Source organism: Saccopteryx bilineata, chromosome 8 (genome assembly GCF_036850765.1).
Source record: "Saccopteryx bilineata isolate mSacBil1 chromosome 8, mSacBil1_pri_phased_curated, whole genome shotgun sequence".
NCBI lineage: Eukaryota > Metazoa > Chordata > Mammalia > Chiroptera > Emballonuridae > Saccopteryx > Saccopteryx bilineata.
In genome coordinates this window covers 26,686,605-26,713,237 of record NC_089497.1, presented here as the reverse complement: position 1 = coordinate 26,713,237, position 26,633 = coordinate 26,686,605, and the positions used below count along the sequence as shown (strand labels likewise).

The following is a 26,633-nucleotide window of genomic DNA, read 5'->3' as shown; positions in this document are numbered from 1 at the left end:
TACACCTCTTAAGTAAAATCTCGAGACAGATAATTTGTCAAAAACAGTATTTATTTCACTGCCTAAATTATTTTCACTCAATAGTTCCTTTCAAAGTATAACAGGCTAGTTTCTAAATTAGTTTTGCTAAACTAGTAAAAGCCTTCACACTGAACTTTTTTAGAGTATATATATTTAAATTACTGGTTTCTCTTTCTCCTCAATGTTTAGCTTCTTTGCTTTTTCATAATTCCTGTATCAGAGGTTTAATGAAGAGCATTTATTTTCAGTTTCCCAAAATGTCTTAGTTGCTCAGTTTTTCCCTAATAAACTTATGAGAAATTTTCATCAATAATTAAAATCTTCTCAATCAGAAAAAGAATCTAATTTTAAAAAAACTAGCAGAAAAGAACACTGCAATTCCAAGTAAACACAATAAATTATGCATTTATGTAATTAAAATGTTAAGCTTGATATAAAACAGCTGTTCTTTGCCCTCAGCTTTGACAATAACGGTCAGCCTGCCACAAGCCAGGGCCAGAGCCGCCTGCCAACGGGGCATTCTGCCATTGTTCCAACAAGTGTGCAGAATGAAAGCACTCTGGATTCAAGCAAACACAAAACGAGCTGTTCCCAAAGATGTTGGTATTCTGCACAGAAAATACATAGGCTACTGACGGAGGCATATGTATCTTAGGCATTTAAGCATTTTTCCTTCCTATTCAGTATGTTGGAATGTAGTACCATTAGGTCCAAATTCATCTGTTCTCTTTGCTATGTGCCCAATACATGGAAATACGGGAAAACATTATGTACATTGGTAAGTAAGAGAGCCGCGGGTTCGGCTTCACGGAGCTTCTGGTCCAGCTAGTAAGATACTCACTGTGATATCGCTGTGTGGGGCTCAGGGGCGGTATGGGCACATGGCAGACACCAGTGACTAGCCTGGGGATGGGAAGAAAGCACTGCGCAGAGGAGGTAACAGCTGCTTGCTCCTGAGGGGGGGAAAGAGCATTCTAGACACAAAGTACTGTATTTCCCCATGTTAAGACGCTCCCACGTATAAGACGCCCCTTAATTTTGGGGCTCCAAATTTGCAAAAAAAAAATGTATTACATAAAGTCATTGAACTCAAGTTTTATGCGTCATAACATTCATACAACTCCTCATCACTGTCACAACTCCCATCCATTAGCTTGTCCTCATCTGTGTCTGATGACAAATCACTGTCTTCAACAATGAGCGCAAAAGCAAGCGCAAAAAAGTGGGAAATGCAAGTAAAAAAACTACAACTACTGTATAAGACGCACCAGTTTTTAGACCCCAAACTTTTATTTTATTTATTTTATTTATTTATTTTTCATTTTTCCGAAGCTGGAAACGGGGAGGCAGGCAGACAGACTCCCGCATGCCCACCAGGGGGCGATGTTCTGCCCCTCTGGGGCGTTGCTCTGTTGCATCCAGAGCCATTCTAGCACCTGAGGTAGAGGCCACAGAGCCATCCCCAGCACCCGGGCCATCTTTGCTCCAATGAAGCCTCGGCTGCGGGAGGGGAAGAGAGAGACAGAAAGGAAGGAGAGGGGGAGGGGTGGAGAAGCAGATGGGCGCTTCTCCTGTGTGCTCTGGCCGGGAATCAAACCCAGGACTCTTACATGCCAGGCCAACGCCCTGCCACTGAGCCAATCGGCCAGGGCCAGATCCCAAACTTTTCGAAAAAGGGTGAGTCTTATACAGTGTGTCCGTAAAGTCATGGTGCACTTTTGACCAGTCACAGGAAAGCAATAAAAGAAATAGAAATGTGAAATCTGCACCAAATAAAAGGAGAACTCTCCCAGTTTCATACATATTTAGTGCAGTTAGATGTGGGCTCACGCACAGATTTGTTAGGGCCCCTTAGGTAGCTATTCCGAATAGCCTCTACAGACTCGTCACTGACTGATGGCCTACCAGAATGGGGTTTCTCCACCAAACTGCCGGTTTCCTTCAACTGCTTATCCCACCGAGTAATGTTACTCCTATGTGGTGGTCCTTCGTTATAAACATGCCGAGATTCATGTTGCACTTTGGTCATGATTCAAATTTAGCAAGCCACAGAACACATTGAACTTTCCTCTGTACTGTCCACATCTTGACTGGCATGGCTGTGGGCTGCTCCGCTGTATACACGGTGTTACATCATCATCTGCGCATGCGAACATGCTGCCACATCATCCTACAGAAACTGGAAGGGTTTTCCTTTTATCTGGTGCAAATTTCACATTTCTATCGTCTTTTGTTGCTTTCCTGTGACTAGTCAAAAGTGCACCATGACTTTACGGACACACTGTATATGGGGAAACACAGGGACATTCCAAATGGGGCTTGACCATGCTCTGTCTCCACTCTCCCATTTTCTATAAACTATAACGTTCCCATTTATTAAAAAGGTCAGCCTGACCAGTCGGTGGCGCAGTGGATAGAGCGTTGGACTGGGATGTGGAGGACCCAGGTTCGAGACCCCCGAGGTCGCCAGCTTGAGCGCAGGCTCATCTGGTTTGAGCAAAGCTCACCAGCTTGGACCTAAGGTCGCTGGCTCGAGCAAGGGGTTACTCGGTCTGCTGAAGGCCCGCAGTCAAGGCGCGTATGAGAAAGCAATCAATGAACAACTAAGGTGTTGCAACGAAAAACTGATGATTGATGCTTCTCATCTCTTTCCATTCCTGTCTATCTGTCCCTATCTATCCGTCTCTCTGACTCTCTGTCTCTGAAAAAAGGTCAGACAGGACATCAAGACACCATGACGCGTCCCCCTAGAACATTGCGAGCAGAGACTTAGACTGTTTCCTTGCTTCCACTCCCAGTCTCCTCTCCAGACTAAAGCCAGAGCAATCTTGTAGAATGCAAGTTTGGTCATCCTTAAAGGCCTCCAATGGCCGTGCACTCCATCAGGATAAATTCAAACTCCCCATGCACTTACTCCATCAGGATAAATTCAAACTCCCCAGCATGGCGTTTAATCTCTGTGCAGATCTAGCTCCTGTGTTCTCCAATTTTATCTCCTGTCACTCACTATGCTTACAATGTCTAGAATCACCTTATGCACGCTAATTCATCCTCCCCCCTCCTCCCTCTCCTCCCCGTTCTCTCTGACTACAGTATGTCTTTGCATAATGCTATTCCTCCTGCTAACACCACTATCTCTCACCCTTGTTGACTGGGAAATTCTACCACAACCCAAGTTTTCCAGAATGGAAACTGCCTATATATTATTTTCCAGTGGACACCGCTAAGCTCTTTTATTTTTCCCTGTCGCCACAAGGTGAAGGCAAACAATTGCAAATGCTTTTATCATGAGTAAGACTATTACCTAAAATTTTTAACAGTTTCTAAAATCTGTCATTCATATGTACAAACCACCAGCTTACTAGAGAACTGTAGTTAGCGTTCACCTAAGATATCTGGCCACATTACATTACTTGGCAAGTTTGCCAATAACTGAAATTCCACCACCAAGAGTTGAAATTTCCTCAATTTTGAGGAAGATACAAGCTTCTTATTCCTGACATCTTGAGATAGCGATAGCTTAAATGGTGCTAAATTTTTAAATAAAATCACTATTTACCTTTCTCATAATGAATTTAGTTTGTGGTAGATTGTCTGACTAACTCCATATAGATCACTGGCCTATTTGCGTCAACAAAATTTTTCAGTAAATGGATTTTTACCACTCATGTTAAGGTGCAGAGATGAGCTTTTTATGCCCCTATTGTTAAAGTAATTTTGCTTGAAATATAACATTACATTTTCATCACAGAATTATTTCTCCACTAAAAAACTGGAACAAGCAAGTAGGTTGGCCATCAGCTCTTCTGCCCTAAGCTGGTCATCGTCTAACAAAACAAGTAAGTTTTCTACACCTTTTATGTTATGACAAACCACTGTGGTGATCAGTTCTGAGATGTCACAAATAATTTTTTTTTAATATTTTATTTATTGATTTTTTTTAGAGAGAGAGGAGTGAGAGAAAGAGACAGAGAGAGAGAGAGAAGGGGGAGGAGCAGGAAGCATCAATTCCCATATGTGCCTTGACCAGGCAAGCCCAGGGTTTCGAACCGGCGACCTCAGTGTTCCAGGTCGACGCTTTATCCCACTGTGCCACCACAGGCAAGGCCAATCGCAAATAATTTGTTAGTTAAAAAGCTGAAATCTCCTTTTAAAAAATGCTGTAGAATGGAATCCAAGTTATTTATCTGTGGCGTCATTTCCAGTTTTTCATTTCCATGTAACTTCTGATAAAGGGATGCAGTTATACAAGTGTGCTAAGTCAGTGCCCTGAACTCCAGGTGACCCAGTCACCTACCACAGGTGTCAGGGAAAAAATAGAGAAGAACTGCTGATCTAAGTGAGAAAAGTCTGAGCTACGCAGCAGCGCGTGTGGAGGGCAACAGGGCTGCCCCAGGGCCTTGGCGCAGCGGGGAGGAAAACAGAACCGTGGCATTGTTCCCACATGTCGACAGTGGGTAACTTACAGCACATTTTAGCAGGACAGGGAATACAAAAAGAAAAGGAAATCACGATAAAATACTCTGAAATCAACATTTTTTTTTATTATTTATTTATTCATTTTAGAGAGGAGAGGGAGAGACAGAGAGAGAGGGAGAGAGAGAGAGGAGAGACAGAGAGAGAGAAGGAGGGAGGAGCTGGAAGCATCAACTCCCATATGTGCCTTGACCAGGCAAGCCCAGGGTTTCGAATCGGCGACCTCAGCATTTCCAGGTTGACACTTTATCCACTGCGCCACCACAGGTCAGGCTAACATTTTTTTTTTTTGTAGTGAGAGTAGGGGAGGCAAATCCACCCGGCAAGCCCATCTGGGGCTGTTGCTCCATTGCAACCAGAGCCCTTTTTTAGCGCCTGAGGTGTAGGCCATGGAGCCATCCTCAGTGCCCGAGGCCAACTCACTTGAGCCAGTTGAGCCACGGCAGCAGGAGAGGAAGAGAGAGAGAAAGAGAAGGGGGAGGGGTGGAGAGGCAGATGGTTGCTTCTCCTGTGTGCCCTGACTGGGAACTGAACCCAGAACATCTACATGCCAGGCTGACGCTCTACCACTGAGCCAACTGGCCAGGAACTGAAATCAACTTTTTGCATATGTCAAATCTCCTACCCAGTGACGTTCACAGGAAAGGTGAATCAATGAATCGGCTGTATTACCCTGAAGCTCAGGCCTCAGGAGCTTTGTTAGAAGATGTAGGTAGGAATCAAATCCATCAGGGAGAGGAATCAAACGACATAATATAGGGTAAAGCGGTTCCTTCCGGTTAGGTTATGGCAGGGGTCGGGAACCTTTTTGGTGGAGAGAGCCATGAACGCCACATATTTTAAAATGTAATTCCGTGAGAGCCATACAATATGTTTAACACTGAATACAAGTAAATGTGTACATTTTATGTAAGACTAACACTTTTAAAGTACAGTAAGTCGCTGAATTCTTTTTAATAACGTTGTTATGCTGTTGCTAACCAATGATGAATGAAGCACTTCTTTCTATTAATGCGACCTCTGGTGCTGCATGGCTTTGCTGATGGCTTTGTAGTCTGGTTGATAAGTGGTGAGGTTAAGCTTCATGCAGGCATTGAGATTTCCATCCGTTAAACGTGATCGTAGGTTGGTCTTAACGTTCTTTAGATGTGAGAAAGACTGCTCACATGCACACGTAGAGCCAAACATTGTCAGTACAGCAATACTCACACGCTACAGTGTGTGGTATGTGATGAGGAGTGCGTTACAAGTTTTGACAATCAGCTCGTCCGCGGGTTGAAGTTTTTCATTTCTCCCCACTTGTGTTTGCTCGCCAACTCTGCTTGCTGTCGTGCAAGTCTTTCAAATCTGCATTCAGTGACTTGAACTTATTCACCCACATGTCTGAGGCCTTCAGGTCAGCAGCTTGTAGCTCAAAATCTCTGACAGAGACACTGGGGATGTAACTCAGGTCAGCGCTGTCCACTGCACACTTGTGTGGATGGGTGATGAACTTAAAAAGACGAGTGTGCTCACGAAATTCTCCAAAGCGCGATTGATGTGAAGCCCGCTAGCTGCTGGAGATCAAGATGTTGAGCAGGGTCACTTGCTGTGCATGCATCTTTAAACTCTCCCAGTTTTTCAAAGTGTAGTAAATGATCTGTTTCAATGTCTGCGATGAAGAGTTCCAGCTTGTTTTCAAATGCTAACACTGCTTGTTGAAGGGATAAGACTGTACTTCCAACGCCTTGCATTTTCACATTGAGCTGGTTCAGATGTTCAGTCATGTCCACGAGATAGTAGAACTTCAGGAGCCACTCAGTGTTAGCTAACTCAGGATACTTGACGATTTTATTTCAAGAAAAGTCCGGATTTTGCTCAGATGAGCCACGAAATGGCTGAGCACCTTCCCTCTTGACAATCGACGCACATTGCTGTGCAGAAGCAGACCAGGATAATTATTCCCAACTTCATCCAACAGTGTTTAAAACTGGCGATCATTTAAAGCTCGGGCAACAATAAAATTGACCACCCAAATGACCAGCAACATCACCTCACCAAGCTGCTCTCCACACATCTGAGCACAAAACACCTGATGTAGGATGCAGTGAAAACTTAGGATGGGTCTCTTTTCATGTTCACGAAGAAGCGCTACAAATCTTCTGTTTTTCCCCACCATGCATGGAGCACCATCAGTACACACCGAAATAAGTTTATCCATCTTTAGATTTTTTTCTTTAGCGAATTCAGTGAAAGACTTGAATAAATCCTCCCCTCTTGTTGTCTCTTTCATAGGCAAAACAGCAAGACTTTCCTCATGTAGTGTGTCACCGACAGCATACCTTGCAATCATGCTGAACTGGGATAAATGGCTTACATCTGTTGACTCATCCAAAGCAAGAGAAAAGAATAGTGCTGCATTTATGTCCTTCACTTGTGTTGCCTCAATTTGATTTGCCATCATGATAGTACAATCGTGAAACAGTTCTTGCCAACAGAGGCATGTCTTTTATTCATTTGATTATCTTGTCTTTATCCGAAAAGTCGTCAAAAAGTTCATTGGCAACATCAAGCATGAATGTTTTGGCATACTCCCCTTCTGTGAATGGCTTTCCGTTTCTCACAATTGCTAAAGCACCAGCAAAGCTAGCTGAATTCCAGTCACCTTGTTGGGTCCAAACACAGAGTTGCTGCTGACTAGTTTGCACTCTGCACAGTAGCTCTTGACATGCTTTCTTCCTGCTGTCCCCCGCTGGATATTTCGATGCAAATGCAGTATGGCGTGTGTCAAAGTGCTGCTTTATATTTGACCGTTTCATCGATGCAATTTTATTATTGCATATTAGACACACTGCAGAACCTGCTCTCTCCACAAAGGCAAATTCCTCTGTCACATTCCTGCTGAAAAGTAGGATACTCTTCATCTTTTTTTTCTTTTAGCCATCTTCTTCATCAAAAGGGTTTCTGCAATTAGCTAGCTGACTACTTGATTAAAAGGAGGGAAGTTTACTTCCTGACCTCACAACGACTGGTGTTGTCCCGGAGGACAGCTGTGATGGGCTCCAGCCACCCGCAACTATGAACATGAGCGGTAGGAAATGAATGGATTGTAATACATGAGAATGTTTTATATTTTTAACGTTCCTATTTTTTTTATTAAAGATTTGTCTGCGAGCCAGATGCAGCCATCAAAAGAGCCACATCTGTCTCGTGAGTCATAGGTTCCCGACCCCTGCTGTAGATAAACCACATACATTGATTTCTTTTCTTTATAAAATACTCTAAAATGAAAGTTTAGGGGCTATTTTTTTCTTTTTCTTTCTGGCGAGAGAGACAGACATGACAGACAGACAGGGAGAGACAGACAGGGAGAGACAGACATGACAGACAGACAGGGAGAGACAGACAGGGACAGACAGGGAGAGACAGACAGGGACAGACAGGGACAGACAGACAGGGACAGACAGACATGACAGACAGGGAGAGACAGGGAGACAGACAGGGAGAGACAGACATGACAGACAGGGAGACAGACAGGGAGAGACAGACAGGGACAGACAGACAGGGAGAGACAGACATGACAGACAAGGAGACAGACAGGGAGAGACAGACAGGGAGAGACAGACAGGGAGAGACAGACATGACAGACAGGGAGACAGACAGGGAGAGACAGACAGGGAGAGACAGACAGGGAGAGACAGACATGACAGACAGGGAGAGACAGACATGACAGACAGGGAGACAGACAGGGAGAGACAGACAGGGAGAGACAGACATGACAGACAGGGAGAGACAGACATGACAGACAAGGAGACAGACAGGGAGAGACAGACAGGGAGAGACAGACATGACAGACAGGGAGACAGACAGGGACAGACAGACAGGGAGAGACAGACATGACAGACAGGGAGACAGACAGGGACAGACAGACAGGGAGAGACAGACATGACAGACAGGGAGAGACAGACAGGGAGAGACAGACATGACAGGGAGAGACAGACAGGGAGAGACAGACAGGGAGAGACAGACATGACAGACAGACAGGGAGAGACAGACAGGGAGACAGACAGGGAGAGAGATGAGCAGCATCAACTTGTTGCTGTAGCGCCTCAGTTGTTCACTGATTGCTTCTCACATGTGCCCTGACAAGGGAGCACCAGCCAAACCAGTGACTCCTTGTTCAAGCCAGTGACCTTGGGCTTTAAGCCAGGGACCTTTGGGCTCAAGCCAGTGGCCATAGGTGTATGATACCACGCTCAAGCTGGCGACCTCAGGGTTTCGAACCAGGGTTCTCAGCGTCCCAGGTCGATGCTCTATCTACTGCGCCACTGCCTGGTCAGGCAAGGGACTGTTTTCTTAAGTGATAAATACAAAGAGAGGAAGGGAGTAGTATATTATCAGATAAGAGATTTCAGAAAACATTTAGGAGGCAAAGGCAGATAAAGTCACAGTAAATGACCAGAGAAAGCTTCTACCCTAGTGTCTGCAACATTGAGTTCTGATCATAAGGCAAACAATCTACCCTACAGAAAACCTGAAAAAGCTCAGATCTGAAGACAGCAGATGTCACTAAGGCAGTGAGAGAGACAGGGTTGACTTTGGGTGATGGGCGCATAACACAATCAACCGTTCAAATAAATACTATAGAAATGTTTACCTGAAGCCTATGTACTCTTACTGATCAATGCCACCCTATTGAATATCTAACAAAAACACCATGAGTTTGGTTGAAAACCTCCAAATGAAGTCCTTGAGCCCCAGAGCTCTTCCCCAATCCCAAGCAGTTAAGAATTCAACAGTGACGTCTCACCAGTGGTGGCACAGTGGATAGAGCAGGGGTCCCCAAACTACGGCCCGCGGGCCGCATGCAGCCCCCTGAGGCCATTTATCCGGCCCCTGTCACACTTCTGGAAGGGGCACCTCTTTCATTGGTGGTCAGTGAGAGGAGCACATTGACCATCTCATTAGCCAAAAGCAGGCCCATAGTTCCCATTGAAATACTAGTCAGTTTGTTGATTTAAATTTACTTGTTTTTTATTTTATTTACTTATTTATTTTTTGTTCTTTATTTTAAATATTGTATTTGTTCCCGTTTTGTTTTTTTACTTTAAAATAAGATATGTGCAGTGTGCATAGGGATTTGTTCATAGTTTTTTTTATAGTCCAGCCCTCCAATGGTCTGAGGGACAGTGAACTGGCCCCCTGTGTAAAAAGTTTGGGGACTCCTGGGATAGAGCCTCGACCTGGAACGCTGAAGTCCCAGGTCTGAAACCCCACGGCTGCTGACTTGAACATGGGTGCGCTAGTTTGAGCACGGGGTCCCGGACTTGAGCCCAGAGGTCACTGGTTTGAAGCCCAAGATGGCTTAAGCAAGGGGTTACTGGCTCGGCTTGAGCCCTCAGGTGAAGGCACGTATGTAATCAATAAACAACTAAAGTGAAGCAACTACAAGTTGATGCTTCTCATTTTCTCTTTTTTCCTCTCTCTCAAAATCAAGTAAAAATAAAATAAAAAAAATAATTAAACAGTGATTAAGACAGACTTTCATAAGAAAGTTTTGGGTAAAAGGTAGGAGTGAAGTGAAATGAGAAGATTGAAAAAAAGCCCCCCCAAAATGAAAAAAATATTGTTTAAAATTTTTGTTATGTATTAGAGAGAAACAGTAGAAGCTAGTGAAGATGGAGGGATGAATGCGATCAAGGCATGGTCCAAGAGAAGGCAGGAAGAGACCAACACCAGCGGTAGGGGCCGCGGGGAGTTCAGCCTCCGACGGGAGAGAGGGATGAGGATCCCTCTGATGGGGGCAGAGGGAGCTGGGCTTTACAGCATGGGCCCCCCCTTTTAAATAACAGTATGAATGCAGCAAGAGTCTACAACTGCAGCAAGACTGTAGACCCCACAGAGAAATAACGGTAGAGTGTGCACTACCTGCATGGTTTGCCTGCTGGACGTAAAACCTCAGTAATCTAGAAAATATTCCTATTACAAGGGAATAGCAGATCCAAGGGCAAGAAGTAGCTCCGGCGCTGGTAGGACAGCGTGGTTGTTGGAGCACCATCCTGATGGGCAAGGCTTGCCGGGTCCATCCGTGGTCGGGGCCCATACAGGAGCAGACTGATGTTTCTGATTCTCTCTATCCCCCCCTTTCTCTCTAATATCAATAAGTAAAAATTTAAAAAAAGAGAAATATCTCCACAACAAGTTGTAGCTAACAAATTAGCAAAACAGCAAAATCTGCCCAGTCATGCGCTCCATCATGGCGATTCGGTCCACAAGGGACGGCACACAGAACTGCAGTGCCGTAAATCGGAGCGGAGCCGCAAGTGCCGCCCGCACAGCACCGCAGCGTGAGCATTCCTGAATGCGGAGTTGCTGTGCAAACAAAGCGACGGTGCTGTCAGCCGTATAACAGTGCAGCACGTACGACGGTGTACAGTACATAATACCCAATAATGATAATAAATGACTATACTACTGGTTTTTGTATTTACTATACTTTTATTGCTGTTTTAGAGGGTATTCTTTTTTTTAAAGGTTGCTGTAAAGCTGTATGTCGTATTATGCCAGCAGCAGCCTCATCGGGTGTTTGTACCTCCTGACTGCATCATCTTGGCTTGGGCCTGATTTTATCTTGTGTTTTGCCCTTTAACATGCTATACAGGTGTGTAGCCTAGGAGCAATAGGTTAGACCCCTGGTTGTCAAACTGCGGCTCGCAAGCCACATGTGGCTCTTTGGCCCCTTGAGTGTGTCTCTTCCACAAAATACCATGTGCGGGCAATACATCGATAAGGAATGTACCTACATATATAGTGTAAGTTTAAAAAATTTGGCTCTCAAGGAAATTTCAATCGTTGTACTGTTGATATTTGGCTCTGTTGACTAATGAGTTTGCTGACCACTGGGCTAGACCATAGAGCCTAGGTGTGCAGTAGGCTACCATCTAGATTTGTGTAAGTACCCTCCATGATGTTTACACAATGACAAAATCAGCTGATGACACATTTCTCAGAAGGTGTCTCTGTCATTAAGTGGCAAATGACCGTATATAGCATATAAGTGATATTTTAAGAACTAAAAATGTAACGATGTCCAAAGATAATACAAAGCTTCTACAGTCTAGTGGTTAGACTAATACAATTCATTTTTGTAGCTAAGGCTCATAACCAAACAATCTTCAATATCTTGATTTGGGCCTGCCTGTGGTGGCACAGTAGACAGAGCGTCAATCTGCAACAGTGAAGTTGCTGGTTTGAAACCCTGGGCTTGTCCAGTCAAAGCACATACGACAAGCAACAAGGAAGCAATGAACAACTAAAGTGAAGCAAATAGAAAATGATATTTCAGGTTCCGCCCCCCCCCACCCCCGTAAAGTCAATAAATAAAATCTTTAATAAAAAATATCTTGGTTTGGTATCTCAAAGTCAAATACTCACAAAAAGCCATGTATAAGCATATTTATTATACGTAAGTCTGTTACATTTCCGACTTGAGAAAAAGTGGTATTACCATCACAGAAGGAAATTACCATAAAATTCAGGTTAACAAGATGGAAGTATGGCAAGAAATGCCACATCACAGTGGAGCACTATGTCTCAGAAAACTATTAGAAAGAAAACAAATGCATGTTTTATGACACTTGCTAAATGTCAAAACTTAAATTGAGAGTATTTAAAATAAGATCATAAATACTACTGCTAACCTTTCTACCCCCCCCCCCCAAAGTCTGGGGCTGACTATTGGTATCCTCAAATACATATCAATATTTTTGATGCCTGGCAGCAACAGGTCCCTGCAGAAATCCTGCCAGTAACTTCTGTAAGACAAAAAACCAGTTACGTGGGTCAGAGAGCTCAGGCTACCCCAGTGAGAGTTCCATGGTGTCCTTTCTATTACAGGCTAACTGGACTGCCCATGTGTAAGGCCTCTAGGCCTCAAATCATAAGTCTCATGAGTCATCTTTATTTGGGGGCCCAGATCCCAAATTCAAATGACAAAATTCTGGACACTCAAAACAAGATATTAAGAATGGACAGAAAAATGGCCCTGGCCAGTTGACTCTGTGGTAGAGCGTCGGCCTGGCATGTGGATGTCCCAACTACGATTTCCAGTCAGGGCACACAGGTGAAGCACCCATCTATTTCTCCACCCTTCCCCCTCTCACTTCTTTCTCTCTCTCCTCCCCCCCCTCCTGCAGCCATAGCTCAATTAGAGCAAGTTGGCCCTGGGTGCTGAGGATGGCTCCATTGCCACCTCCTCAGGTGCTAAAAAATGGCTCTGGTTGCAACAAGCAAGAGCCCTAGATGGGCAGAGCATCGCCCCCTAGTGGGCTTGCTGGGTGGATCCCAGTCAGGGCACATGCAGGTGTCTGTCTCTGCCTCTCCTCTCACCTTAAAAAAGAGACTTTCTAGGTGAAATCTCAGCAGGTGGAAAGTAGCACTACTGGAAATTAAGGACTGAAGGCCAAGCTTGAAGACTGAAGGTTTATCACAAGGTGATCAGGTTTGAAGTGGTAGGCTGTCAGTTACAGGCTGAGTAGAAAAACAAGCAGCTACAAAGACAGGAGGAGGAAACAAGGAGAACAGGAAGGTTTGGTGAAGGTCAAGGGTGAGTCCACAGGCAATGAGGGATTAAGAGAGAGAATGACAAGAGTTGGCAGCCAAAGAAACTTCAAAGTCTGAGATCTCCAAGGTAATACTTCCTGTGAAGCAATTTAAGGGCTAGGTTGTATATACAGCATCAGAAGTGAGAATCCCGAAGGAGGGCACTTCTCGACAGGTAAAAACAATGAGAGGAAGGATGCTGTGGAGTCTGTGCGTGCTAAAACAGCAGGCTGGCCAACAGCTGGCTGCAGGAGCGCTGGTTATAAACCCGGGAGATGTTATACAACCCGGGACTGGGTGGGGTGCTGGAGCCAAACTCACAAAGGAATGAAGGATGACAAGGGACGCAAAGTGATCCTGACTTTTTCTTTCAATAAAGTTTTTTAAAAATCAGATACTGTTTTTTATTTTTGTTTCAAAAGTATTTATATTGTTTACAATGATAAAAAAGGCAGGCCTTAAAAAATGAAAACAGTTTTATCTTAACCATATTTAATGTGCCTGGACCTTATATAATGTTTAAACGTGCCCCACCTCAGTAATGAAGAATTCAGGTGACTTTCTGGTCCTTCCACTGACCAAGCCAACTCACCCTGAAACCCTGGAAGGGACATGCACGCTCCCTGACTGACTGGCCCAAATCCTGTATGGAAGGAGAGGAACCGGGACGGCTACCAGACCTTGATCACACACCGGGCCTCACATCCCCAAACAGCACACACATCTGATTCATAGAAATCCCTGCGAGTAAAACGTTACGAGGTGGAGTGATTTTCAAGGTTTATAACCACACTTGTCAATAATTACCTAGCTAGGTGTATAACTTGCATTTTAGAAGCAAAGAAAGCAAGTTCACATGTAAACTGACCAAACACATCATCACATACTCATAACATACCAGAACATGCTATTAACTTCTATCCTCAAAAGCACTATTAATTGTCAGCAGCATTTGAGAAAACACAACATAAAAACCTTCCTAGAGAGAGGAGGCTATGCAGGTCAGGTGATCCAAGGTACAGATTAGGAAACTAAATGTGGTGGTTACGGGGGAAGGAGGGAGAGGGAGAGGGAAAGGGGGAGGGGGAGGGGCACAAAGAAAACTAGATAGAAGGTGACAGAGGACAATCTGACTTTGGGTGATGGGTATGCAACATAATTGAACGACAAGATAACCTGGACTTGTTATCTTTGAATATATGTATCCTGATTTATTGATGTCGCCCCATTAAAAAAATAAAATTAAAAAAAAAATGTTTTCAACACAAAAAAAGGTAATTATGTGAGTTGATGGAGGTGTTAACTAACTCTCTGTGGTCAACATTTTGCGATATTTCTATCAAATATGTGTTTCAAATCAACATGTTGTACATCTTAAACTTATACAATGTTATATGTCAATTATATCTCAATAAAGCTGGGAAGAAAGGGGGAAAAAAAAGGAAACTAAGGCACAAATACGGTAACTGCCTCAGCTGCAGGCCACACGGTGGATGGTGGCAAAGCTGAGAAAGAGCACCACACTCTCACCTCCCTCAGGGCCTCTGTCCCCCACCCCCACCCCCACCCCCACCCCCACCCCAGGACGCAAGGGTCTGAGAGAGCTGGGCTGGATTTCCACATAAAGTGCTCCTTTTGGAATATACAATGAGGTGATAGAATCCAAAAGATAAGAATGAGCAGAAATTAAGAAAAATATTTACTTAATATATTAATTTAAAATTATACCTTTACTGCTTCTGATGAAAGTACATTCTCCTTTTTCTGACTTGTACTCATGGGCTCATTTTCAACACTGAAAAAGAAAAACCACAGTTTCTTTTGAAATTAAGAGAATTATTAAAATCGGACAAGTTTCTGTGTTTAAAGCAAAAACCGAAGGTCTTTTACCTGCAATGCTCAAAAGATTCATTTACAAATTGTCACACTAAGAATATGTTGATTTGAATCCCTGCGCTTCAACAACACACTCAGAAATGCTCATCCAGAAAAGGTGAAGGAATTAAGATGTACAAACTGCCAATTATAAAATGTCACAGGGGTGCCAAGTACAGTAGAGGGAATGTAGTCGATACTATTATAGTAACTGCGTATTGTATCAGAGGGTACCAGGCTTACTGGGGGCATTACTTAGGAAGTTCTATAAAGGTCTAACCATTAGGCTGTGCACTGAAATTAATATATTATATGCCAACTGTAACTGAAAAATTTTAACACAATTGTTCATGCAGGCTTCGGAAACTTTTGTGAGTCTATTATGTGTTAGGTATATTTTCTTATATTAACAATGAGCATCACAGTAATACACCAGTGTACAACTACCATAATCTTGGAAAGGGCTAGGACTTTTTGCTTTTATTTATATTAGGGTTCTCCATAGCCTGATATTTTTAAAAAATGCCTATGCTAAGTGTTATTCAGGACGTATTTCTACTCAGCAAGTTTTTATGAACATGCAGGGTCACCTAGCGAGTCTGGGGAATACCGTCCTCAAACTAGACATAGCCTTCTCTAGCCCCAAATGTGTCCCAGATGGCACGCCGGAAATCTGCTTTTCCAGAGAGTCCATTCTCACTGCCTCGTCTGGAATACTTGCACGGATGCCGTTTCAGATGGCGTCATAAACTACTTTGCCTGTTGGGCACATGTGCCTTTTAGGTCTAAACATTTATATCTCTACGCTGATGCATTCTTGTTGTCATCCGTCCATGATCCTGACAATTAGGTAGCTCCTCTGTGAAGAGCACCCCGGCCGTCTTGAGATGCTGGGAAGTGTGCTTGGCCTCAAGGACGTAAGAACAGGTGGGCCAGGGGCTTTGTGAAACCTGGCCTCTGAGGACAGACGGATACACAGCTCACTAGGACAGTTTGGTACAACTTCTATCTGCTGAATGAGCAACATGCCACGGAGCGCCGGGGACACACGATCAGCGACGCTGTCTGCTCAGCCGAGCTCCCACGGAGGAGCTGCAGAGGCAGTGGGGGATGGGGAATGTGGCATTTTCGGGAAGCCACGTTTTGTTGGTTTTTACTATAAAACCAGAGCCCGGGAACTTGTGACAGGCAGCGGTAATCCTGCTGGAGATGAGATCGAAACCAGAGGGTAGTGGAGGTCAGACTATGAGGACCCCGCCTGACCTGTTACAGAATTTGATCTTTGTCCTGCCAGCACTCAGGCCGGGACACGCATAAGGGGGACAGAATGCAGAAAAGGCTACGCAATCACAGGGCCTGTGGCTGAGGGAACGGGAGGAAGGAGGTGGTGGCAAGAGCTCGGGTCGGAGGAAGGCTACACACAGCAGATGAGGTGCAAAGGGAAGACACACTTGTGCTCCTCAGATTTTTCATCCACGAAATCCAGTTCAATTACGCAGAATCAAGGAACCCATGATAATGATCAAAAAACAAAGAGAAGGCAGAAAGATCATGACCACCTGGAAAATATAATGGATTAAACTTTCATTAAGTCTCAGATCCTAGCCTGACTATGCTGTGATGCAGTGGACAGAGTGTGGGACTGGGATGCGGAGGACCCAGGCCCGATAACCCGAGGTCGCCAGCTTGAGCACGGGCTCATCTGGTTTGAGCAAAGCTCACCAGCTTGGACCCAAGGTCGCTGGCTCGAGCAAGGGGTTACTCGGTCTGCTGAAGGCCCACAGTCAAGGCACATATGAGAAAGCAATCAATGAACAACTAAGGTGTTGCAACAAAAAACTGATGATTGATGCTTCTCATCTCTCTCCGTTCCTGTCTGTCTGTCTCTGTCTATTCCTCTCTCTGACTCTTTCTCTCTGTCTCTGTAAAAAAAAAAAAAGTCTCAGATTCTATGCAGGAATAGCCAGACTAAAAAGATGCAGCCATGCTCTTAAGCCTTTTAAACATCAGTAAGAAAGGCAAGAATGTAAACAAGATAAATATATGAAGTGTGTGTTTAACATTAGGAAATTCTACAGGAAAAACCAGAGACAAAAAGTAAAATAATGTTGTACAAAACAGAATTATGACCTATACACATATGTATAACTATAAAAAAGGAATATATCAAATAGTTGGGTTTTTTTTTTTTTGTTTTTTTTTTTCTGAAGCTGGAAATGGGGAGAGACAGTCAGACAGACTCCTGCATGCGCCCGACCGGGATCCACCCGGCACGCCCACCAGGGGCAACCGCTCTGCCCACCAGGGGGTGATGCTCTGCCCCTTTGGGGCGTCGCTCTGTGGCGACCAGAGCCACTCCAGCGCCTGGGGCAGAGGCCAAGGAGCTATCCCCAGCGCCCAGGCCATCTTTACTCCAATGGAGCCTTGGCTGCGGGAGGGGAAGAGAGAGACAGAGAGGAAGGAGGGGGGGTGGAGAAGCAAATGGGTGCCTCTCCTGTGTGCCCTGGCCGGGAATCAAACCCAGGTCCCCCGCACGCCAGGACGACGCTCTACCGCTGAGCCAACCAGCCAGGGCCTCAAATCGTTATTTTTAAAGTGAGTTCTTATCATTTTTTTCTCTATTTTACTAGCCTTATCTTTTGCCATGGTTGTTTGCAATTCAGTTTTTTAACTAAATGTTAATTGATACCGGTCTCCTTAGGCTCAAATCAAAACAAAATTGACAAAACACATGTAAAAAGAGCATGTTACAAGGATCTGGGGCATAATTAAGGATAATGCTGACTTTGATTTTATAAGTATATTATCTAACTACAACCTATTTTGAATGACATACCTAAAATCTACACATATAACAAGCATTTAATTTCAGTCTCCTAGTTCCTGCTTCCAGATTTCTAAAATTCTACTTATCACGAGTATTCACAGGGCTTTCTATAAACTTACTGCCTTTGAGTTGAGATTGTCAATGAAATGGTAAAAGTTTCTTTCCACTACAAACACTCTGCAGAAAATGGAGTTCTTTGACCATGGATTTAGGCAGAACTCAGTATTTTCAAGTAGCTGTAATCACTTCCATGCTAAGAACATAAACAAAATACCAGAAAAACATTTTTTGTAAATTAGCACATAAGTTACTTTGTATTGAGCCAATAGTTGAAGATATTTTTAAAAAAAGAGAGGCAGGAAGAGAGAAAGAGAACATTGAGCCCTGACTCGGGAATCAACTGGCAACCTTCATGCTCCAGGGTGATGCTCCAACCAACCAACTGTGCTATCTGGCTAGGGCTTAATTTATTGTAAGGGAGAGAGGGGGAGGGGAAAGGGAAGCATTCTTTCACTCACTCATGCATTCATTGGTTGCTTCCGGTGTTTGCCCTGACCAGAGATGGAACCCACAACTTTGTCATTTCAGATGACACTCTTAACCAACTGAGCTAACTGGCCAGGGCGGTTAAAGAATTTCAAACTGGTATCACCAGAAGTTAATCCCTGACACTTCATAAAACTTTCTGAAATTTATATCCTAAATTTTGTGAACCTTATTGCTAAACCAAAAGTCCAAAATGTGTTGAGTTTTAAAGCAAACAACACATTCTAAAATTCTGGTTTAGCTGTAAGAATCAGTGCTTCAATTAAAGGTTTCCCAACTATTTTTCTTCATCATGAGAGTCACTTTTAAATTAGTCTCTGGTGTCTTCCGGATTGCACTGCTATTCAAAAAATCCTTCAGCAAACCTCTATCAGTTGATGAATAAAATGAAGAGTCCTTAGCATAGATACAGTTATTCATGACGTGGCTCACAGAATCCCTTCACATTCTTAGAACACACCAAGGTCTTATGCCAGTAAGCCACTTTCTTCTCCTGCGTGCAACAGCCTCTCCACCCTGTCCAATCTTAATCCTATAAAATGTAGTTCTACTGTCCTGTGTTTGTATTCCCACTAGCCCTCACACACACATTTCTGCTCCTTAGCACAGTGGCTTGTCCATTTGTCTAACTAAAACTTGAACCCATTAAATTTAGAACCTATACCATTCACATCTCTATCTCAGACCTAGCCTTGTGCCTGGCATTGCAAAGGCACTCATCAATCATTTGTTAAATGAATAAAAAGAAAATCATTGGTATCAAACAGATTCTCTATTTGTGCCTGCTTACCTTGGCAGAAAACACTGTTCCACTGAGAACAATGTAATACACATATCCTTATTTTTCTTAATGAACTGTGTGTACATATATACATGTGAATATAGACAGATATAGACATACATATATATCTATTGTCTATACACACATAGATATGTCTCTTGGCAGAATGTACCATCCACTCTCATTCTTCATTATCTTTTTAAAGGTATAAGGAAGGGAATGGGGCTGGAAGAAAAAATTACTTAACAGGAACAAGGTAGTTTTCAGTTAATTTAAAAACAGAATACCAAAAAATTAGAATAAAGTAGATAAAGATACTTAAAACAGTGGATACTTAGATGTGTACTTGGTAAAAAAAAATAAAAATAAAAAAGCCAAAACACACACAACAGAAGAGACCCCAAAGGTTTGGAGTGGTACTCTCCGAGCCAAAACCACGGGGAAAGAGAAACATGTTCAGATTCCGATCCTCTCAAACCATATGCAAGGTGACAAAGCATCCCTCTGATCTCACAGTTTAACCCCTCTGGGGACCTGGGAATATTTCAATAGCAGTATTTTTAGAAAGCACACATTTTGCTCATAGCAGGGGCTGAGGGGCAGGATTCAGAACCACACATAGGCATAAAAAAGACCACCCTGCAGTTTTTGATAGTTCCATCTTCAGAAGGTCAAAATAACACAGAAGCTGCTCAGTTTTGAGGTAACCTTATTTAGAACACAGCTGAAAACCAGGAATCCAACGTGTAGCCACTAAGTATCTACTTTGTGCCAGACATAAAGTAAATAGACCTCTAGACCATGAAAAAAAGCACATTAACATCCTTGAGTTCAAATAATTTACATAGAGGAAAGCCCCTATTCTGTTACTTGAGCTATCTTACACTCTTTGTGTTTATTAAATTCTAAGAAGATTCCCTAGCAGAAAGAAGCAGAAAATGGCACAAGTACATGCTTACATACTCACTCACACACTCATTAACTCACCAGTCTGCACTGCATACTTCGTAGGCGCCAGGCACTGTTCTTGGTGCTGGGAGTGGAGCAGTGAACATACCAGACAAAACCCATGCCCTCACTCCTTCAAACGCCTATCTAGATGCCCCACTATCACCTGGGCAACTTTGTGTGTATAAAGCAGAGTTCTGGGCACGACTGTCAAGGATGCCAACTGATGCGGGGTCCCAGAATCCACATTTTCAACAACTGACTCCCCCGTCCCTGAGTTGCTCTGACACAGGTGGCCGTCTGACCACACGTTTGATAAACGGGTCTGGGAGCCTTTCTGTACTCAGCTAAGACCAACGACTGAGGAGGGAAGAGAAGGACCTGGTCAGAAGGCTCTCCACTTCATACTGAAATGAGTTCAATGGTGATACTAAGAGGGTAGATAGTAATTATTGAGAAAACACTCTTGTGAGGCATTACCCATCTTCCAACACCGATGTCCGGCCGAGCTCCTGGCCCCAGCCTAGAGCGGCTGCCCCCATGGGCACGCGGAGCATCGCAAGGACCGTGTGGGACCAACAAGAAAGAAAGTCCGTTCTCCGGGTGCGCACTGCAGACCGAAGCACAGGAATGGTGCCGGCCTCTCCCGGGCAGTTCCTCGTGGCGCCGCGTAAGAACGCAACTTCCACCCTGGCCGGTTGGCTCAGTGGTGGAGCGTCGGCGTGGCGTGCGGAGGTCCCGGGTTCGATTCCCGGCCAGGGCACATAGGAGAAGCGCTCATCTGCTTCTCCACTCCCCCCCTCCTTCCTCTCTGTCTCTCTCTTCCCCTCCCACAGCCAAGGCTCCATTGGAGCAAAGATGGCCCGAGCGCTGGGGATGGCTCCTTGGCCTCTGCCCCAGGCGCTAGAGTGGCTCTGGTCGCGGCAGAGCGACGCCCCGGAGGGGCAGAGCATCACCCCCTGGTGGGCGTGCTGGGTGGACCCCGGTCGGGCGCATGCGGGAGTCTGTCTGACTGTCTCTCCCCGTTTCTAGCTTCGGAAAAATACAAAAAAAAAAAAAAAAAAGAAAAGGAAAAAAAAAAAGAATGCAACTTCCTACACGGTGAGCAGAGCGGCAGCAGGAGCAGGGCGTACCCTGTGCTCAGAGACGGGTGGAGGCCCGGTGGGGGCGCCACTCTCTCCTTTCCTGGGACACACAAACGCTTTGCAAAAACTCAAAACTGACATGTGACTGTCATTAGGGACCGCCCCTTAAGAACACGCACCAGTCTGGATCTAAATTTTCAAATATGTAAATTGAAAGGGTCAGACCAGCTCTCTGCCGGATCTAAAATCCCATCTGACCCTTCAATAGTAGGGTGAGTGGAAAAAGAAACAGGTAGATGAACCTGGAGGCTCCTGTGGAGAAGGAAGCGGCTCTGACCAGGAAACCAACTCAGAATCAGTAGTACTAACACCAGGGCAGCCAGGGAGGAAACCTATGTGCCCATCAAGTCAGAGAAGCCGATCTGAAAAGGCCGCATACTGTGTGATCCCAACTGTGTGATGTTCTGGGAAAGTCAACTCTGCGGAGAGAGAAAAACATCAGGGTTGCCAGGCACTGGGGAGACAGAGGGCCAAATAAGCAGAGCACAGAGGATTTTCAGGACGACAAAACTACTGTACTCTGGGCCCTGGCCGGTTTGCTCAGTGGTAGAGCATCGGCCTGGTGTGCAGGAGTCCCAGGTGTGATTCCCGGCCAGGGCACACAGGAGAAGCGCCCATCTGCTTCTCCACCCCTCCCCCTCTCCTTCCTCTCTGTCTCTCTCTTCCCCTCCCGCAGCCGAGGCTCCATTGGAGCAAAGTTTGCCCGGGCGCTGGGGATGGCTCCATGGCCTCTGCCTCAGGTGCTAGAATGGCTCTGATTGTGGCAGAGCGACCCCCCGGATGGGCAGAGCATCGCCCCCTGGTGGGCATGCCAGGTGGATCTCGGTCGGGCGCATGCGGGAGTCTGTCTGACTGCCTCCCCATTTCCAACTTCAGAAAAATACAAAACAAAACAAAACAAAACAAAAAACTACTGTACTCTGTGTGACACATAATGGTAGATACATGTCTTCACATTTGTCCAAACCCACAGAATGTATATAACACCAAGAATAAACCATAATGTAAACTATGAAAAAAAAAATCTATAAAATACCAGGGCATTAAACAGGCAGAAACTTCTACTGTCCCTTACTTGGAAGTTACTGAGGCCACTTTTGGGCCTATCCTTCATTTCCTCAGACTCGACCCCTCAGCCTTCAGTTAGGTCATTAAGCAAGTATGGACTCTGTCCCCACAGCTTCCCAAAGGGTCTGCTCACGCCTTGAGGGCCAGCTACACGACTTTGGGGGTGTTTTTCTTTGAAACACAGCTTCACATGATAAGCTGAGGATTCTCTTCACCCAATGATATGCTGCAGGTGCGGTACGGCTCAAACTGCCCTCCGCACCGGCCTGAGCGATCCAGCACCCCACCTCGCCTCTACAGGGATCCAGACAGACTTCCACACTGATGATCACAAACAACCATCTGGAAACCTGCCCATTCATAAATGGTGACAGCAGTAGAGTAGACAGAGAGAGGAGAGAGAGAGAAGGAGAAGGGGAGAAACATTTATTTTTTGTTCCACTTAGTTGTGCATCCATTGGTTATTTATGTGTGTTGACCGGGGATAGAACCTGCAACCTTGGTATTTAGGGATGACGCTCCAATCAACTGAGCTAACCGGCCAGGGCCAGTACTTGTTTGTTTTGGGTTTGTTAATGACCATTATTAACAGAATACAAGACACGTGGTTATGGCACTATTTCTGGGCTTCAAATGAAAAGGTAACTAAAAGCTGCAATCAAACAGCATGATATTTTAGCTCAAACATCTGGCACTAGAATTTCAGAACTCTTTAGAGAAAAATCGGGAGAAAGGATGAAAGGTAACAGGCATAATTATGAAGCCCAGCTGCTCTGCAATCTTAGACTTCTGACAGCCCTTTCCCCATAATGTGGGCCCCTCCTATAATTTAGCTGTCTTTCTTGAAGCTAATTTACTTCCTGTTCCCATCTCATGCCCCCAGAACAAGACCCACAATTACAGTTCAATCACAGGCTACCGAGTGAGAATTTCAGTATGCGGGATGTGTATCTGAGCTGTCTGCCTGCATGTGACATTAGTAACTGCTCTGTTCTTCCCAAGTCCTCTACCTTGTACCCTTTAGACTTCGGACATTTGTGAGCCACCTCTCAAGAAGCAATACCCTGAATCTCTTGCTGTGATGTGAGCTCAAACAGTATTACAGCTGACTTCTAAAAGGGGCCACTCATTCATACCCTCTTTCACTGTCCTGGGGGAGGGACACTGCAGATTCTAGGACAGGAGAGACCGTGTCTTCCCAGTCTCTTTCTCCTCTGGAACTTCTTCCAGACACCGATAAAGCAACAGTCCGTGTGAGAACGTACAAACACACACACACTCATACCAAGTGATACTTTCCAGAAGTAAATACCATCGAAGTCCTGACCATCGCTTATATCAGTGATTTCCAACCTTTTTTTGGGCCACGGACCAGTTTAATGTCAGAAAATATTTTCACGGACCGGCCTTTAGGGTGGGATGGATAAATGTATCACGTGACTGAGACAAGCGTCAAGAGTTAGTCTTAGACGGATATAACAGAGAGAATCTGGTCATTTAAAAAAAATAAAACATTGTTCAGACTTAAATATATGATAAATAAAACGGAAATAATGTAAGTTACTTATTCTTTCTCTGCGGACCAGTACCAAATGGCCCACGGACCGATACCGGTCCGTGGCCCAGGGGTTGGGGACCACTGGCTTATACCTCACCTGGCCCCTAGCTCCCTTTCCTACGTCATCACACCCACTCTTGCTTCCATTCTGTTGTCTCTGCCCACTCAGGCATCTGTGCCAACACCCTCTTGCCCTGAGATCTTGAGCTGGCTGTTCCCTTTGCCTGGAAAGTTCTTTCCTCATATTTGCTCTGGTCCCACTCCCAAACACCGTCCAGGTCTTTGCTCAGATGTCGTACAAAAGTGAGATTTTCCATGACCATCCTACCTTCCCTTACTCCAGACACACTATTTCTATCACGTTCCATTCCCTCACCTGCTTTATTATACTTCAAAGCACACTGTATATTAATGTATATAACTTGCTACTTTCTGCCCTTTCCATTAGAATACAAACTTTATGGAATCAGAGACATATTTAGCTATTAAAACTAGATTGTAAAGAGTGATGAAACATCTAACATTTTATAAAACATTAAATCAATATTATATTAATAATTTGTATAGATATTTATTATACAATATTTAATATGTATAGATATTTCACTGTAGAAAATGTTAAAGCACCAGTGTTAAGTGAAAAAAATTCAAATTTCAAAATACTAGAGACAGTCAACTCCTTGTAAAAATATGTATACATGTAGACATACACATAGGCAATGATCTAGAACAGTGGTCCGCAAACTCATTAGTCAACAGAGCCAAATGTCAACAACAGTACAACAACTGAAATTTCTTTTGAGAGCCAAATCCTTTAAACTATATAGGTAGGTGCATTGTTATTAACTTAATTAGGGTACTCCTAAGCTAGCCTTTGCTAAAAACACCCTCAATTTGATTGAGCTGCATATGGTTCGTGAGCCATGGTGTGCCGACCACTGAATTCTAGAAGAAAAGTATGTGTCTCTGATGGGTAGAGTTCTGAGCTGTGCTTTTTCAAAAAAATCTTATAATTTTATGTCTATTTTACAAAAGCATATATTACTATTAAAAAGAAATACAAAGTATGTAGTTGATTTTAAAAAGCAAATAAAAAGTTTGTGGAAAAGTACAAATTTAGACTAGACAAATAAAAAATACTAACAGTAGAAAGACATAATAGTAATCTGTTAATATCATAATATATATAACACTGCCGAATAAAATCCATACTTGTTAGGGTTAGGGTTAGAGTTAAAAAAATCCATACTTGCCTACCTAGAACAAAAAAAAAGTATTATAATACGGTACATACTTTCAGTTTTGACTAATGCAGCACAATGCCACCCTCCAGTCAGGGTGTGCTCCCTGGTGCTTTGACAATCAAGACAAGAAAAGACTAGAATTTACATTTCATTTAACCTGTTCCCAATGATCAAAATGTAAAATTTTAAATATCTCATTACTTGTCATAAGAAGCATGGCAGTAATATAAAAATTATGATTTTCTGCTAAGGTAGTATGTTTTATATACATTTGAATTCAAAGAGCAAAGGATAAATTTCTAACATACTTTTGGTAGAAATTACATAAAACTAGTATTTGTGAGAGCACTCAAATACCATTTCCATGCCATTGCCGGCACTGCCATTTGTGCTACTGGTCATAAATAACATTAAAAAGATACTTTCCTTGCCTGACCGGTGGTGGCGCAGTGGTTTGAGCGTCGGCCTGAGACACTGAGGTCCCAGGTCCAAAACCCCTAGGTTGCCGGCTTGAGTGTGGGATCATAGACATGATCCCATGGTGGCTGGCTTGAGCCCAAAGTCACTGGCTTGAGTAAGGGGCCACTGGCTCCGCTGGAGCCCCCTCCCCCCATCAAGGCACATAATAGAAGCAATCAATGAACAAACTACAAGTGCTGCAGCTATGAGTTGATGCTTCTCATCTCTCTCCTTTCCTGTCAATCTTGCTTTAAAAAAAAAAAAAAAAGCACACTGTAATGATGAAACCCAAACTGTATTTCTACATAAATCTAAAAACTGGCTTTTGATTTAATCCCCACATTATAATAATCTTTTTGGCTGGATGAGTAAAGGGAAGTGGACAGGGGTGTAAATAGCTAAGTCCTCATCCACAATAACCAGAAGTCAATATAAATTGTCTAAAGTTTATAAACCAAGACAGAATAGTACAGCACTAGTTAGACATACAGAAATACAATAGCAAGCTCAAAGGGGATGAAACATTTCCGCAGCCCCTGCGTATCACCGCGGTACTTATTTTAAGAGGGGAAGAAAGATCTGTGTGGTGTCTGCCTTCCCCACAAATCTGCACGAGTGCCTTGAGCCAAAGGCCGTGCGCACCATGTTCACCGCTGGATCCCGAGAGCACCACGGTGCTTGGTACGAGTGGTACTGAATGAATTCTTGGTAACACTGATGAGCTTTTCAATCAAATGACAGGGTTAGGAATTAACCAATGCATTTTCATATGTGGCTCTGTAAGGAAAACCAAGGGCCTCCTGATCTATTTGGCATACGTATTTATTTTGTACCCTATGGAGTTCTGGCTTGCATGCTACAGCTGGAAGAGACCTTAGAGAGGCGGTTCACCTTCCTCACTTCCTAAGCAGCGTCTGAGAGGGCTAAGGACCTGCCCAGAGTCACACTGCTACTCAACACAGATAGGAGATCTCACATGAATGAGCCCAGGCTCTGGTAAGTCCACCCAGTTTCCTACTACAGACTAATAACATATAAACATCACTCACACTTGTACAAAGTATCACAAAGTATCAACCCATTCTGCACTGTAAATATTACTTCC

General features: G+C 44.0%; 1 protein-coding gene across 1 annotated transcript in view; it reads right to left on the bottom strand.

The window, feature by feature from the left end:
* CRYBG3 (crystallin beta-gamma domain containing 3) overlaps positions 1-26,633 on the bottom strand; it is a 131,360-nt gene that overhangs the window by 95,488 nt on the left and 9,239 nt on the right. Inside the window, exon 2 of the mRNA XM_066241610.1 lies at positions 14,806-14,872. Coding sequence (XP_066097707.1) covers positions 14,806-14,872 — 67 coding nt within the window. The remainder of the gene's footprint in view (positions 1-14,805; positions 14,873-26,633) is intronic.